Source organism: Nymphaea colorata, chromosome 2 (assembly GCF_008831285.2).
Source record: "Nymphaea colorata isolate Beijing-Zhang1983 chromosome 2, ASM883128v2, whole genome shotgun sequence".
Taxonomy (NCBI): domain Eukaryota; kingdom Viridiplantae; phylum Streptophyta; class Magnoliopsida; order Nymphaeales; family Nymphaeaceae; genus Nymphaea; species Nymphaea colorata.
This window is the reverse complement of record NC_045139.1, coordinates 5378014-5392004: the sequence shown is the minus strand read 5'-3', so window position 1 is coordinate 5392004 and position 13991 is coordinate 5378014. Positions and strand designations below refer to the sequence as shown.

General features: G+C 36.9%; 1 protein-coding gene across 1 annotated transcript; it reads right to left on the bottom strand.

Annotated features, from left to right (window-relative positions):
• Positions 1-1211: 1211 nt before the first annotated feature.
• LOC116248811 (receptor kinase-like protein Xa21) lies at positions 1212-3525 on the bottom strand (the record flags this gene model as incomplete). The annotated part of the gene is made up of 2 exons (XM_031621791.1): positions 1212-1261; positions 3075-3525. Coding segments are annotated over 2 exons (501 nt in total), but the record flags the coding sequence as incomplete, so codon positions are not given.
• Positions 3526-13991: the final 10466 nt, after the last annotated feature.

The window sequence follows — 13991 nt, the reverse complement described above, 5'->3', positions numbered from 1 at the left end:
AAATAAAAATCATTTTTAATACACTCCAAAAGCAAACCTAAACAAATTTTGGGACACAAATAATCCTATTTACACAAAAGCAATATCTGGCTGGGTTAAGGACACATATTGCAATGCTCCCACAATACTTCATTATAAAGTAATATATTTGAATTTCAAACTGTGACCGGCAAATAATTTTATGAATGTGGCCATCGGCATGCATTTTTGTATGCTTGAAAAGATTAAAGATATTACTTTCTTTGATAAATGCCAAGCTTCCTCATAACATTGGTGGATTCACTTCCTAGAAAATAGAATGAAGATTTTCCAAATTTCACTTTTGCTTGTAGGGGGAAGGGTCTTCTATCAAACTAACAGGTCATTTTGATCACTTTTAGTCCATGACACATGGTCCTTTGTTAGAGGGCCATTACATATTGCATGCACCAATAACACAATGATGCTCACGGCATGTAATTCTCATCCTCCTCATTCAAGGGCTTTTCTTTTGATAACAATGGACATTAGTGCAAAAATTACTGGAATTGTGCTTTTTTTTGGTAGGTTTGACAAATTGTGCTGAGGAGATAGTACATCAAAATTTTAGAAAATTGAAAGGATTTATTTGAACTATGACTATAGTTCACATAAATGACAAACTGCAATAATTGACAAAGTTCCAAGCCTCTTTCACATAACTTGCAATGGAAATGTGCGAGTTGTTGTACAAGATTAGTCACCCGAATGCCTTAGGAATAGAACACACAAGCATATTAAGCATGTCTTTATTAAATCCTATATGAGACTGTAATTGAGCAATTTCAGCGAGAGATCTCAATGAAAGAAATCAAATACATTTCCTCCTCCAACTATTCTAGCCAATGGCTAGTCGTGCCTGGGAATAAAATCTCGTTGTATCTATGCATATATTTGAATTATACTTCTATCATTCTTGTCTTCTGTCGTATATTTCTAAGTCCTACAACCACTTCCTTCATGTCCATTCTCTCATTTGGAGACCCACTTGAACATGACAAGCCAATCTCTATGATTATCACCAGCAGTTCATTCATAGCAGCTGATCTTTCAGTTGGAGTAGAATTGCTTTCATTCAAAAGATGGCTGTCAATGACATATGAAATTGCAACAGGATGCCTCAAACTAAAGTCCCCATCAAACTGTTCATCAGTAGGCTTTCTTCCTGTAAACATCTCAAGGAGGAGAATTCCGTAGCTGTAGACATCGGCTTTGGTTGACACCTTTCCAGCCATTCCAAATTCTAATTCAACCACTCAACAATATTAGACATGATTAGCAAGCACAATATAATGGCTTATTCTTATCTATGACACAATTGCAGAAATTGGTTTTGGGCAACAGGCCTGGAAATCAATAGACTTAAGATCAATTGACAAAATCCTACTTTCACTTGTTGTATTCTCATATATACATCTAGAAAAGAAAACTAGATTATGATTTAGAACTTGACGTGGTTATCGGGCCGGGTACCCAATGGGTAACCCACCCAATCGGGCCGAGAACCCAACGGGTACCCCACCCAATCGGGCCGAGAACAAAACGGGTACCCCACCCATCCGATCGGGCCAGGTTCGAGCCTGCCTGGGTCAGCCCGACGGGGGCCCGATCCATCCCGATAACTTTTAAATATTAATTTTATTTTATTAATAATATATTTTGTTATTTAAAATATATTTTGTAATAAAAAAATTTAAATATTCTTTTACGTAAACGGGCCATGCTTGGGCTTGGATTTCGGACATCAGGTTAGCTCAGACCCGGTTCTTATTGGGCCGGGCTGGCCCGATGCCCTGGTCTATTTAGAACTGAAGTCCTTTATGTATGATATCCAAGTGCTCTTAAAAGAATTCAAACATGTATCCAGATTTTTTCTATGGGGCATGTGAGATTTGTTGAGTTTCTTTAATTGTATGGCGCAGTGATTTCATAGCATAAAAGCCTAATTAAACTCATCTTCCTTCTAATTCTCCTGTGACCAATCTCAAGGTTCTCTTAAATGGCTCCTAAATCGAGTGAATTTTTCAGTAGTGCCGATTGTTCGCCACTCTTAAGCCATTAGGTAGAAAGGTAATTACGATTAGGATTCTTTTATACAAGAAAGGAAAAAAAATTACAACTTCTGTTAAAAGAAGAAGATCAATTGAAGAATCTTGTCTATTGAGGACATGCAAACAACACATGTGTACATAAGCACAAAACAATGCATTGTCCATGTAAAATAGTTTATCAATGACCTTTATATTATTGAGCTAGGGCCTAGGAACCACTTGTGTATGTCTTTATGTGTGAACTACCCAAATCTTGATGATTAGATGGATCAGGGGTGTTTTCACGTAAATTAATATATTTATTGATATCATATTGCAAACCTCATAAGAGTATAATTGGTTAAACTACATAAGTCAGGTCCAAATTATATATATATATATATATATATATGTGTGTGTGTGTGTGTGTGTGTGTGTATATATATATATATATATTGAAATTAGTGTGCTACCTATGTTACTGATGACTCTTTTTCTTAGTTTGGGACCCTAAAAACAGTCTCAATACTAAAAGCGGTTGCCAAAACGTTGTCCGTCAATGCATTTTTTTGCGATGTTTTAAACAATACAAAATTTAAAAAATGCTTAGTCAGGTGATTTCAATATAAATAAATAAATTATATATATATATATATATATATATATATATATATAGAGAGAGAGAGAGAGAGAGAGAGTCCACTAGGACCGGCAAGCCCACCCATTATATATATATATATATATATATATATATATATATATAAAGAGAGAGAGAGTGAGAGTCCACTAGGACCGGCAAACCCACCCACTCTCTTTGTCTCTCTTTATCGCACCTCACCACCTCTCCAGCCCCTCCCATGTGATCCCACCTTCTTTTTCACTTTCTTTGTGAGAGCGTTATTGAAGAGAAAGAGGATGTTAACACATGCACACACAAGTTGACTCAAGAAACCGTTTGGGCAATTATACTCACACTTCGAGAGACAAAATTTACAAAAAGACAAAAAAAAAAGTGATATTACGTACCTGGTGCAATGTATCCGATGGTTCCGAGAGTGGATGTAAGAGTAGAAGAATTCAGACCAATTAGAATATTTGCAATGCCAAAATCGCTGACATATGCTGTCATGTTCTCATCTAGAAGCACATTATATGGCTTTAGATCACAATGAACTATAGTCTCCGAGTGGCCATGGTGAAGATATTCTAAAGCACAAGCCACATCAATCATGATATCCAATCTCTGAAAGAGATTCAAGTGATGGTCACCCGAATGTAGACACACTTGTAGGTTCCCAAGGGGCATGTACTGGAGAACTAAAGCCTTAAAATCTTCATTAGAGCAAGACGTAATGACTTTAACAAGGTTTCGGTGCCTGATTTGGCGCAAGATAGTGCATTCAATGTCAAAACTTCTAGATGCTCTCTCAAATGACAAATTAAGGACCTTAACTGCCACTGTCGTTCCATCTGCTAGAATTCCTTTGTACACTGAGCCAAAGCTTCCACACCCAAGAAAGTTTGCATCACTGAAATTGCTCGTTGCATGAAATAGCTCTCTGTAAGAAATCACTGGGAGTGTAATTCCTCGTAATCTTTCAGTGTCATCAGGATGCTTCGACAACCCCCTCTTTATATGGCATGAGGTACCAATGAGTGTGCAAACAATGACCAAAAGTGCTGAACCTCCAATTGTGCAAGCGGCAATGACTCTAGCCGCATTGCTCTTACTTTGCCTCTCTGTTTTGTCTAAGCACAATTGGACATGGAATTTGGGAGCTCCACATAGTGCATAGTTCCCTAGGAACGACTCCGCAGAAAGGTTTACAAACCTTCCGCCACTTGCAATTTCTCCTTCCAATAGATTGAATGACAAGTCCAAGACCTGGATGTGTTGAAGTTTCTCCAATGATTTTGGTATCCCACCATAAAGATTGTTATGGGAAAGGTCAATAGTGTCAAGGTTTAGCATGTGATCAAGTTGTTTAGGAATATGACCATCAAATGTGTTCTGAGAGAGATTCATATACTCTAGCATTTGGAGCTTTGAGAATGATGGAGGCAACTCTCCATTCAACTTGTTTGCAGTGATATCCATGTAGATCATCGTGGCAAAATTCCCGAGACCCAATGGCAGGTGACCAGTGAAGGAGTTGTCCTGCAAGTATATCATCAACAAGTCCTTCAACTCACAAAGACCAGGCGGTAGTGTTGATGACAAATTGTTTGAGCTTAGATCCAGCCATTGCAAACTAGTGAGATTGTTTATATAGCTTGAAATTGACCCAATTAGCATGTTGTGCTCAATATAAAAAGAATACATGTGGACCAACTGGTAGATTGATAGTGGGATTGGGCCTTCTAATGAATTGTTACCAAGAGATAGCACTTGTAAACTGTGCATCTGTCCTATATTTGGTGGAATGAGCCCTTTTATTTTGTTGGAACTCAACTTTAAGGAAATTAACTTGGTCAAGTTGGCTAAGGCCGATGGGATAGTACCTTCAATCAGATTAGAGTAAAGGTGAAGTATCCACAAGGTGGTTGTCAAGTTTCCAACAGAGGCAGGAAGAATGCCATTCAGAAGGTTTTTTGATAGCCAAACTTCTTGTAGCAGTCAACAGTTGGTCAAGCATGCAAGAATGGAGAGCTCACGGTTGCCGGGGACGTTGGTCAACATATTGCTTTGGAGGTACAGTTGCCTGAGTTGTGTCAAACTACCTAATTCTAATGGTATAGGACCACTGAATTTATTGGCTCCTGCACCGATATATTGGAGACCAGTAGCATTGGAAAAAGAAGGTGGGAAAGGGCCATCAAAATTGTTGTCACTCAATGAGAGATATATGAGATTGGCCAGGAAGCGGCCACCATCTTTTGGGAGATGCCCTGTTAGTTGATTGTCCATGAAACTCAAACCCAAAAGAGCAGATAGGTTAAACAAGCTCTCAGGCAGTGTACCAGTGAGATTGTTAATTTCCACGTTAAAGCCCATCAAGTGGGTTAGGCTTCCAAACTCAGCTGGAATGTTCCCTTGTATTTGATTTTCACTGATATCAAACCACTGCAGTTTTGTGAGATTAGCAAAAGCAACTGGAATGGTGCCGGTGAGCCTATTACCACCAATGTTTAAGTGCTTGAGTTCTGACAAATTGCCTAGAAACTTTGGGATGCTTCCATGGATTTGGTTCTCTCCTGCTGACAGTCTTTGGAGACCTCGACAATGGTTCACTGTTTGTGGAATCAACCCCTCAAAATTGTTTTTTCTTATAGAAAGATTTTCTAACTGAGGGAGGCGACTAAAATCAATGGGAAGGTCACCATGGAAACTGTTGTTCGAGAGATCAAGAACCTGTAAGATGGAGAGATTGCTGATGTATGGGGAGAGAGTACCTTCAAGTGCCTTTCCAGAGAGGTTCAGAGCAACTACCCTTTGTGAACCATGACTGCATGAAACTCCATTCCAGTCACAGAAAGAGATGTTGGAATTCCAATTTGATAACACATTATAAGGGTCTCTAATGACAAAGGATTTGAAAGACAGCAATGCGAATTGATCAGTCACGTTGCTCAGAGAAAGTAGGGCTGAGGGCACCTCCCTTTGGCCAAGAACCACAATCAAGGTGAAGGAAGAGAAGCACAAAAGGAAGACAAGCGGCTGAGGTGCCCTACCGGTGGTTGCCATTTCTGTCCAATTTGTTATGCAGAACATGCATGAGAAGGAATTCAAGGTCTTCAATTTATGTAAAGATTCTCATCTAGAAAATTTGTCCTTTTCTTTTTTCAAGTGGTAGTAGGCTCGGGTCTTGCTGCTTTGGAGTGCATTAATTCATATTTCCAAATTGAGGGGCACCACTGATGATTACATCAATGAGACTCTTTCTTGTTTTCCTTTACCACTTTCAATTCTATTCAATCCCAAATCAAAGTTGCCAATTGACCTTCGTTTTTCCCTGCATATCACGAACAGGTTTCGACCATAGTCACAGATGTGCTTTCTGCCTTTTAAATGTATATCATATAATGTGGTCAGCATGAAGAAAACAGGAAAATTGTGGTAAATTTTAAAAAATTTGAGTAAAACTTAAAAGTTAAGGGAAAATAAGATGAATGGTAGGCATTTGAAAAAATAAATAGATGGGAAATAAATAAAAAATTAGATGTTGGAAACGAGCAGTTTAGCAATAAAAAGGTATGAAAATGTCTAAAATGAAAAGAAGGGAAAAAAAAAACTGGAAAAAAGCGTTTCTTTGGTGTGGCATTGGTTTTCCCAAAAATTGCTTGAATCGGCTGGTTCGTTCAAATCTATGCTAAATAAATTTGACCTAGTCCATCTGTTTTTAAAAAAGTGTTTGTTTGTTATTTTATTTTATTGGCTGTTCATTTATTTTTCTTATTTTGTGCTGATTTACAACCAAATCATTTCAATCACCCAATCGACCAGCACATGGAAGTTGCTTAGTAACTTTATCCACTCGTTTCAATCAGTCGGACCACGATGGCTAGCTAGCTGTACATGTTGAACATCCATTGATTCCAAATAGGATAGGGAATTAAGTAGAATTCCTACTGAAGACTTCCAAAGAATCGACTCACATTGAGTGAGTTAGTTGCATTTATCGCCAAGCTCCTCTGGCGGCGTCTTCAATGCCAAATTCTAGAATGAGTCAATCTAAGTAAATGCGCTGTGCAGCGCGTATCCCTTACACTCGTCCGGCATTTAATATCCAATTTACTTAGATTGTCCGAACCATGGTAAGTGGTCTAAGTAAACTGTGGCTGATAGATGCAACAGCCACAGTCAAAACCGTGGCCCCTCATCCGTTTAGAACAGAGCCATTATATACGTCAGGCATTAATATTGTGACGGACACTCAACACAGCTAGCCATCATGGTCAGATGGCGACGCTGTGAAAATCCGCTTTTGAAACGAGTGGATGAAGTTGCCTAGCAACTTCCATGTTGTCAGGCCGATCCGGTGATTTAAGTTATATTCTTTTTGAAAGATAATTATAAAAGACTAATTAAAAAGTATTTTTTTTAAACAGGTGGACTTGATCAAATTGACTTAGCGAAAGACTTGAGCAACCGCCCGATTCAAACCAATAATATTTCTAGCTTATCCGATCCGGTCCTTGCTCAACTATTCAATATGCGAGTTGTTGGACTTCAAATTTCCGATGATCGAGACTGGGTTGTAGGAAAATGGCTTTAAGAGTTTTACACCTCAAATGAGTGACAAAGTCTCGTACCTCAAAAAAAAGTATTAGGCAGGTTTGATTTATTGTATTTTATTTTGTCAATTTGTGTTACTTTTCAAATCATATCAATTGAATAATTTTAATGAATTATACCTTGAAAAATATGAAATTCCTCTATCTATCTTGCCGGCACTCATTGAACAAACCACGTAGCTCACGTAGCTCAGCATTGGCCGCTGTACACCTGGCCGTCTTATCCACAATTATTGTTATTATTGTATTATTTAATAATTATAATAATAATAGTATTATTATTATTATATTGTAGGGCCTCCTTTCATTGTTGGCAGTTTCATTGATGATTATTCAACTATTCAACGTAGTAGTTGAAAACATTTTCATGACAGACGAGAACCACCACTTATATATAGGTTGTGAGAGACGACAACCAATTCAATATAATCATAAAAAACACATCTTTTTATTTAAAAAAAACAGTGATAAAACACGGGAAATAAGTCCACTGAATAAAACGGCCAAAAGATTTTTTTTTTTGAAAAGAGTATTAAAACAAAAATCATGGTTTTTCTGTCTTTTTCATATTTTTTTCATTTTTTTCAATTTTTGATAAAAGTTACCATTTTTTTTTTGCATTTTAAATTTTATTTTTCATGCTCTCGTATTATACGATAACAATAACTCCCTGTTTAAAAAGCAAAAATGAATATTCCAGATTATGGTAGAAACCTGTTTGTGGATATATTAAAAAAAAATTGACAATTGGCAACTTTGGTTTGAAATTGAAAGAGTTGAAAAGGGCTAAAGGGAAATAAGACACCCCCAAGAAAATGACTTGCGCATGTAATCAGCCGTGCCACTGTGTTGGTGTATGGAACTTGATCCATACTGGACACTCATATGCAATACCGCAGAAATTTTTTCATATGTAAGGGCATATATGTCATTTTGTACAAATGCGGGTTTTTCCTAATCCTTATGTTTAGAGGATGGCCACCGCTTGTGTGTGTCTGTCTGTGTGTTCATCTGAGAGAGAATACAAGAGATCTGTGCGACCGTGGACGTAGGAAATTATTGCTCCGAACCACGTAAATTGTTGTCTTCTTCCTTGTTGCTTTTAACCCCCTCTTGAGAGTACGAGAGGAGAGTTTATTGTGTGTTGTTCCTAACACACTTGACTTAGAAATGTGAAGCAAACACTTTCCAAAGCAGTAAACCTTCAACTCGTGTTCGTGCACGTACTGGACAGGCATGGGTATCACCTTATCTTTATATTTATCTTATATACATACATATATATATATATATATATATATATATATATATATATATATATATATATATATATATATATATAGTAAGAAGCTGGTTATAGCCATGACTACCATTTACATATCTCCAAAATTCAAAAATTAAGATAGAAACAGAATTTCGTTGGCATTTGCATGGATCAAACATCTATTCTATGGAAATTTAACAGTTCAACCAAGTTGTTGGTTATGCATAGTACCTAGTTTAGAAATGGTTTCTCAGTTATGCTGGAACTTTTGAATTCATGAAAGAACTTCAGGATTAATTCGAGGCAAGTCATGCATCCTATTGCTGCTTGATCAGGACTAAGAAACAAGCATTCAGCAGTCGACGGCAGAATCACCACCAAAAGCAGAATGTATGTTGAACGAACAGCTTGCTGGGGATTAGGTCCCCTGCATTTGTTAAGCCAAACCAATCTGTGCAATGGGGAAAGATCAGCAGATTAATGCTGATATTCACCGTGATGGTTTGCCAAGAATTGACTCACAGATACATGTTAGCAGTTAAACTGCACAAAAGAGAGCTTAATTTCTATTTAAGACTGAAGGAGCCAAAAAACATATTATTTGACAATCATTTCTTTGGCGACTTATAGAATGACCAGTACTCAAATATTTAATTCACAAGAAAAATAAAATCAACATTACTTGCAAAAGCATATCAGTGCTGTATATGTTAGAATGTGTGTCAGAACCCAACTATAGTTCCAAAATTATAACAGAGGCCAAAATAGGATTTTTCAATTTTTTTTATATAAGTAAAACAAAAATCCAGCATCCGTCCCTGGTGTGTGTAGTAACTCTCAGTCTGTCTAACTTACTACGAACAATTTTGGCTTGATATATAATATCTTGTTAGATATTGTGGAATTTTAATAGTCACTGGTGTCATATCTTGTTTAAAAACCAACAATCGAAAATCATAGCTACAAAAGAACGTGAACTTAATGAGCCTTCTTTTGGCAATGTTTGGTACCATATTTTATTGATGTTTTAATCAGTTAAATGGATTTCAATTTTATCAAAGTGCTTCCTAAATGTTGTTTGTCACATTCAGGCCTCTACATGAGTATAAAAATTCAATCACGCAATTAGTATGCTTCACATATATTTATGATGCTCATATCTTGCTTCAAGCGAGTAATCAAACCTGGTGATTGGTCACACAGATTATGGATGATAATTAATCACTGAGTTGATCTGACCATCACATACAGATTCTAGTATTTAGATCCCTATGTTACAGCACACATAAGACTGTAAAAATATCACAACCATATTGACCTGTGGAAAAAGTTGAATCAATCCAACAACCACCAACATCTAGCTCCCAAAAAAAAAAATCCAAATATCATTGCAACTCTAGGAACAAAGCAGGAACAGTTTATTATTATTCAGGACGTATCTTATTTGATCAGTTGACCTGGGTCGTTGGTACTTAGTTAAGAGAAATTTAGTGGTTCTGGCCCTCTGGGTTTAGACTCAGACTTTCAAGCTCATAACGGTCAACAACTTAATTAATTAAAATTTGGACTGAGTCTTTAGGCTTTACCTGACACGATTGTTGACTCGCTTGGAGCGGTTGACTGAGTTATGTTTTTAAGGAAATAAACAGGTCAGATTCGAGTCAGATATGAATCGGAACAAATCTGATCTATTCACATCCTTAATGGAGGAGACCACGAGAATGTTCGTACCTAATCAAGTCGCGCTAACAACCCCATCGGCCAAGTCTAGTTGGTCAAGTCATTAGGCATCACCCGCATTTTCTTGACCGACTGGTCAGCAATGAATGCATGAGAATATATATATAGAGCGACTGGTTTAAACTCGTTTATTCTTGGTAAGCTGCGAGACCGCTGCTGCTTTGACAAGTTCGCCCTCAAGGTGCCTTCCTTTTTCGCTGCATCCGAGTTTAATCAAGTCGAGCTCGACTAACACGACTCGTTAACATACTCGAGTTCATATTTAAGCTCGAGCTTGACACGTATAAAAAAAGAGTTGAGCTCGAGTCGAGTTTACTCGAGCGAGTTTGAGTCAAGCCCGAGTTGGCTCGACTCGTTGTGCAGCCTTACATACTGGTATTCGAATTCAGGTTTTACTAGAATGAAGAGATATCATCTCTGAATCTGAATTCAAGATCTGGTTTCAAAATCCAAATCCAAATTTAAATTATATATAGAAGATTTTCAAAAGGTAAGTTCTTTGGATATGAGTAATTACTTAAAACTAAATCTGTTCTCAATCCGTATCTGATCTGATACTTGTATAGACCAGAAGCTGAATCCGAAACCAGTCAGATGTTATTTCTCAGATTCGAAGACTATCTATATCTTAATCAGAGATTAATTTATTTTTCATATCTGTCTTGTTTCATTTTTTTTTTGGAATGGTTCAATTGGACATGCGATCAAGTGGAGAGGTGGAGTTATGGCGAATTAATAAGGAATAAAAAAAAAACCAAAGTAATAAGGAAGCCAAATGTCTGCGTTATGGCGAAAAAGATTTTAGAGAGAGAAAGAAAAAGAAACCAAAGTGGAGAGGTGGGGTCTAAATGTGTATGTTGAACAGAATCAGAGCTCCAATACCCAACTCAGAGTCGGGCCAGCCTAGCCTAGTCCAGCCCAGCAAGCTTTTTTTTGTTTTTTATCGGGTTGGGGAATCTTCCACCCCAGCGCATACCATTGCGAGGCACGTAGTCTCATTTTTTCTTTCTCTTCCCTTCATCAGGAAAAACACAATGAATATATAGATGTTAATATGCATTTCCGTATTATCGTTATGATTAGTTTTGACATCCTTCAAATCCTCATTCCCTTGATAAAACACCTATTGGTCGTCCTATTTGTAGTCTTAAAGGAGTGATCCACCTTTAAAAGAGTCTTCCTAACGGGATTGAAGCACAAGTTCTTCTCTCGCTCACATAAAAATATTGAAGTTGAAAATTTTCAAAACTTTTAATTTCTATATAAAAAAAAGAGGGCTTACAATATCTCGTAGTTAGATCATTTTTTCTTCCTTCTTTTCTTCACTCTTTCTCATTTTTTTCTCTTAGAATTTTTATATCTTTCTTATTATTCCCTTAAAATCTATCTTCACAAATTTTCCTTTCTCTATTTCTTTTCTCTCCCTTAAAAATCTTTACATTTCTCTCTCCCTCATTCTTTTCTTAAAATCTTTTGCTATTCTACTAGTTTTTCTCTCTTTATTTATTTTCTTTCTCTTCAAAATATTTATCTCTCTCCCTCTCGCACTCATTTTTCTCTTAAATTCCCTTGTTCTTCTACTAGTTTTTTTTCTCTGAAAAATATTTATCTCTTTCTCTCTCTATCCGTCTCATTTTTATCTTAAAATCTCTTGCTCTTCTACTAGTTTTTCAATTAAAAGCTCTAGCTTTATTTCTTTCCACTCACTTATAAATTTTTATTTCTCTCTCTCTCTTAATTTTCTCTTAAAATCTCTTGCTCTTTTACTAGTTTTTCTATATCTATATTTTCTCTCAAAAATCTTTGTCTCACTCTCTCTAAGGTTCTTGATAAAAGTTTATGAAATAATTTCCTTTAAAAAGATTTTTCTTTCCTTCGCTTTATAAAGTTTTAACTTCTTTACTAAATACCACACCACATATAGGTTGAAGATAATGTTTGGGTGAATATGAAATGCATGGAGAATGAACACAGCCTGCCATAAACAAATTTTGGGATGCAAACAAACCTATCAGAAGGCAATATCAAGCTGGGTGAGGGACACATATTGCAATGCTCCCACAATACTTCAATATAAAGTAGCACCCTGGAACTTCGAGTTGTGACTGGCAAATAATTTTATGAATGTGGCCATCGACGTGTTCATGGGTTTGGCTTCATGCATTTTTGTATGCTTGAAAAGATTAAAGATATTACTTTCTTTGAGACAACACCAAGCTTCCTTTTAACAATGGTGGACTCACTTCCTAGGAAATAGAATGAAGATTTTCCAAGTTTCACTTTTTCTTGTTAGGGGGGGGGGGGGTGCTTCTATTTAATAACAACATCATTTTCGCGTTTTTTATCATTTTAAGTCCATAACACATGGTCCTTTGTTAGAGGGCCATCACATATAGCATGCTCCAATAACACATGATGCTCCACAACATAAAATTCTCATCCTCCTCATTCGAGGGCTCTTATTTTGATAAAATAGAATTCAGTCCAAAACTTACTGAAGTTGTACATCTTTGTTCATTCTTCTTGTTGTGCATTTTTTTGATAGGTTTGAGAAATTGTGCTGAGGATTTATCTGAGCTCTGACTATTGAGGTGACCTTACTTAGAATAAAGCACAAACTGCAATAATGGACAAAGCACCAAGCGTCTTTCACTTAACATGCACTGGAAATGTGGAAGCTGTTCTACAAGATTAGTCACCCAACTGCCTTAGGAATAGAACACACAAGCATATTAAGCATGTCTTTAATAAATCCTATATGCAACTGTAATTGAGAAATGCAAGTGAGAGCTCTCAATGAAAGCAATCAAACTACATTTCCACCTCCTAGTATTTAGCCTCTTGGAATCCACCTTCTGAACATTTTAGCCAATGGCTGGTCGTGCCCTGAAATTAAATCTCAGGGTACATATGGATATATTTGAATTATCCTTCTATCATTCTTGTCTTCTGTCGTATTCTTCTCAGCCCTACAACCACTTCCTTCATGTCTATTCTCTCATTTGGAGACACTCTTGAACATGACAAGCCTATCTCCATGATCATCACCAACAGATCATTCATAGCAGCTGATCTTTCAGTTGTAGTAGTGTTGCTTTCGCTTAGAAGATGGCTGTCAATGACATCTGAAATTGCAACAGGAAATGCTTTAGCCACCCATTGCCTCAAACTAAAATCCCCATCAAACTGTTCATCAGTAGGCTTTCTTCCTGTAAACACCTCAAGGAGGAGAATTCCGTAGTTGTTGACATCGGCTTTGGTTGACACCTTTCCAGCCATCCCAAATTCTAATTCAACCATTCAACAATATTAAACATGATTAGCGAGCACAAAATAATTAGATAATGCTAATGTGTGACATAATGGCACTAATTGGTTGCGGGCAAGAGGACTGGAAATTAATGGACTTAAGATCAATTGAACCTCCAATCCTGCCTTTCTCTTGTTGTATTTTCATATATACATCTAAAAAAGAATGCAAGATTGTGATTTAGAACTAGACGTGGTTATCCGGCCGGGTACCCAATGGGTACCCCACTCGATCGGGCCCGGGTCCGAGCCCTCCCAATAATGTATCGGGCCGGCCCGGGTCAGCCCGACGGGGGCCCGATCCATTCCCATAACTTTTAAATAATATATATCTTGTTATTTAAAATATATTTTATATTAAAACAAATGAAAAATTAAATTTTTATGTAACCGGG